Below are 1597 nucleotides of genomic sequence, written 5' to 3' on the forward strand. Positions count from 1 at the left end.
ACCTTATAAAATTTAAGCTATATTTTGCTATAAAGAAATTTAAGACATTGTCACCTGTAGGCTACCTGGCATTTATTATTTGTTTATGTATATTATATTAATTTGTATTTCACATATATTAACTTTTATTATTTAATTTATAAAATATTATTTTATATATATTTAATAAACAAGCATATCCGCACGATACCCGTAGTATACGGCGTATTTGACATTACTTATTTCTCTCACAATTTTTAAATTCAAACTATTTTGTCATTTTCTAAGAGAACGCTCTAGAAAGAGTACAGAGCGCATGATCGAGAATTTTGACAAGGGCTAGCGAGAAAAACGTAATTTGATTTTGTAATAAATAAAATTGTGGATATCGGATATCTATATTGTTCTAGTGCTAATCTATAAATAAATATATTGTTTAACCCCTAAACTGGTGACCCCGCTTTTGAACGATGGATAAAGAATATCAAGATGCACGTAGTGATACCACGCCGACAGAAAAATCTCTCGATAGTGATATCGAAATTTTTAAAGTCAGCGCTAGACTCCCCCCGTTCTGCCCGGAGGAACCTGAACTTTGGTTTGCGCTAGTAGAAGGGCAGTTCACAATATCTGGTATAACAAGAGATGCTACAAAATTTTATTATGTAGTGGGCCAGCTTGACAACGAAATTTCCAGAGAGGTAAAGGATATTATTATTAGTCCACCACCTACTAACAAATTTTTAAAGCTGAAGACCGAGCTGATTAAGCGGCTAGCGTCATCTAAGGAAAAGAAAATTAAGCAGCTTTTGATGCACGAGGAACTTGGAGACCGTAAGCCCTCTCAATTTTTGCGCCATTTAAAGAGCCTTGCTGGTGCTAATGTTCCTGATGACTTCCTACGGACCATTTGGGTTAGTCGTCTCCCGCACGGAATCCAGACAGTGCTCGCAGGCCAACCATCTTCAACCTGCATCGACGATTTGGCAGATTTAGCTGATCGTGTCCACGAGTTGGCTACTCCGTCACCCGTGGTGGCGTCTGCCAGCCAACCCCAAGCCAGTTCCAGCTCAGCCGTTGAAGCACTAACTAAAGAAGTCGCCGAACTTCGGAGACAGTTCCAGCAACTAGCATCAGAAAGAAGAAGTAGATCCAATACCAGATCCGCAAGATCATCTCAGCGCAGATCGGCATCCAGGTCTAAACGATCGCAGTCAAACTTCAGGAAGTACCCACTTTGCTTATACCACTGGAAGTTTGGAGTGAAAGCCAGCAAATGCATAAAACCATGCGACTTCAAGGAGGGAAACGCCAGGGACGGTCAATAATGGCGACTGCTGACTGCCCATCCTCTGCTACTGGTCGCCTATTTCTCACAGATCGAGCTTCGAAGGTGCAGTTTTTGATCGACACAGGAAGCGATCTAAGTGTCTACCCTCGGTCCCTTCTTCGATATCGTCGTGCCAAAACGAACTACAATCTGTGTGCTGCAAATGGTTCTTTTATAGCTACATATGGTTTTGTACATTTTAATCTAGACTTTGGCTTGCGAAGATTGTTTAATTGGCGATTTGTTGTAGCCGATGTAACTAAACCTATAATAGGCGTAGACTTTTTG

At 40.6% G+C, this 1597-nt stretch overlaps 1 protein-coding gene across 1 annotated transcript; it reads left to right on the forward strand.

Moving 5' to 3' along the window:
- The first annotated feature begins 449 nt into the window (after positions 1–449).
- LOC123653660 lies at positions 450–1307 on the forward strand. The gene has a single exon (XM_045589653.1). The coding sequence runs from the start codon at positions 450–452 to the stop codon at positions 1305–1307; it is 858 nt and encodes a 285-aa protein (XP_045445609.1).
- The last annotated feature ends 290 nt before the right edge of the window (positions 1308–1597 follow it).

This window comes from Melitaea cinxia, chromosome 5 (assembly GCF_905220565.1).
Source record: "Melitaea cinxia chromosome 5, ilMelCinx1.1, whole genome shotgun sequence".
In the NCBI taxonomy this organism is placed as follows: Eukaryota; Metazoa; Arthropoda; class Insecta; order Lepidoptera; family Nymphalidae; genus Melitaea; species Melitaea cinxia.

Excerpts from the sequence above, each read along its gene's own strand:
- LOC123653660 (XM_045589653.1), top strand. The coding sequence starts at position 450 with ATGGATAAAGAATATCAAGATGCACGTAGTGATACCACGCCGACAGAA.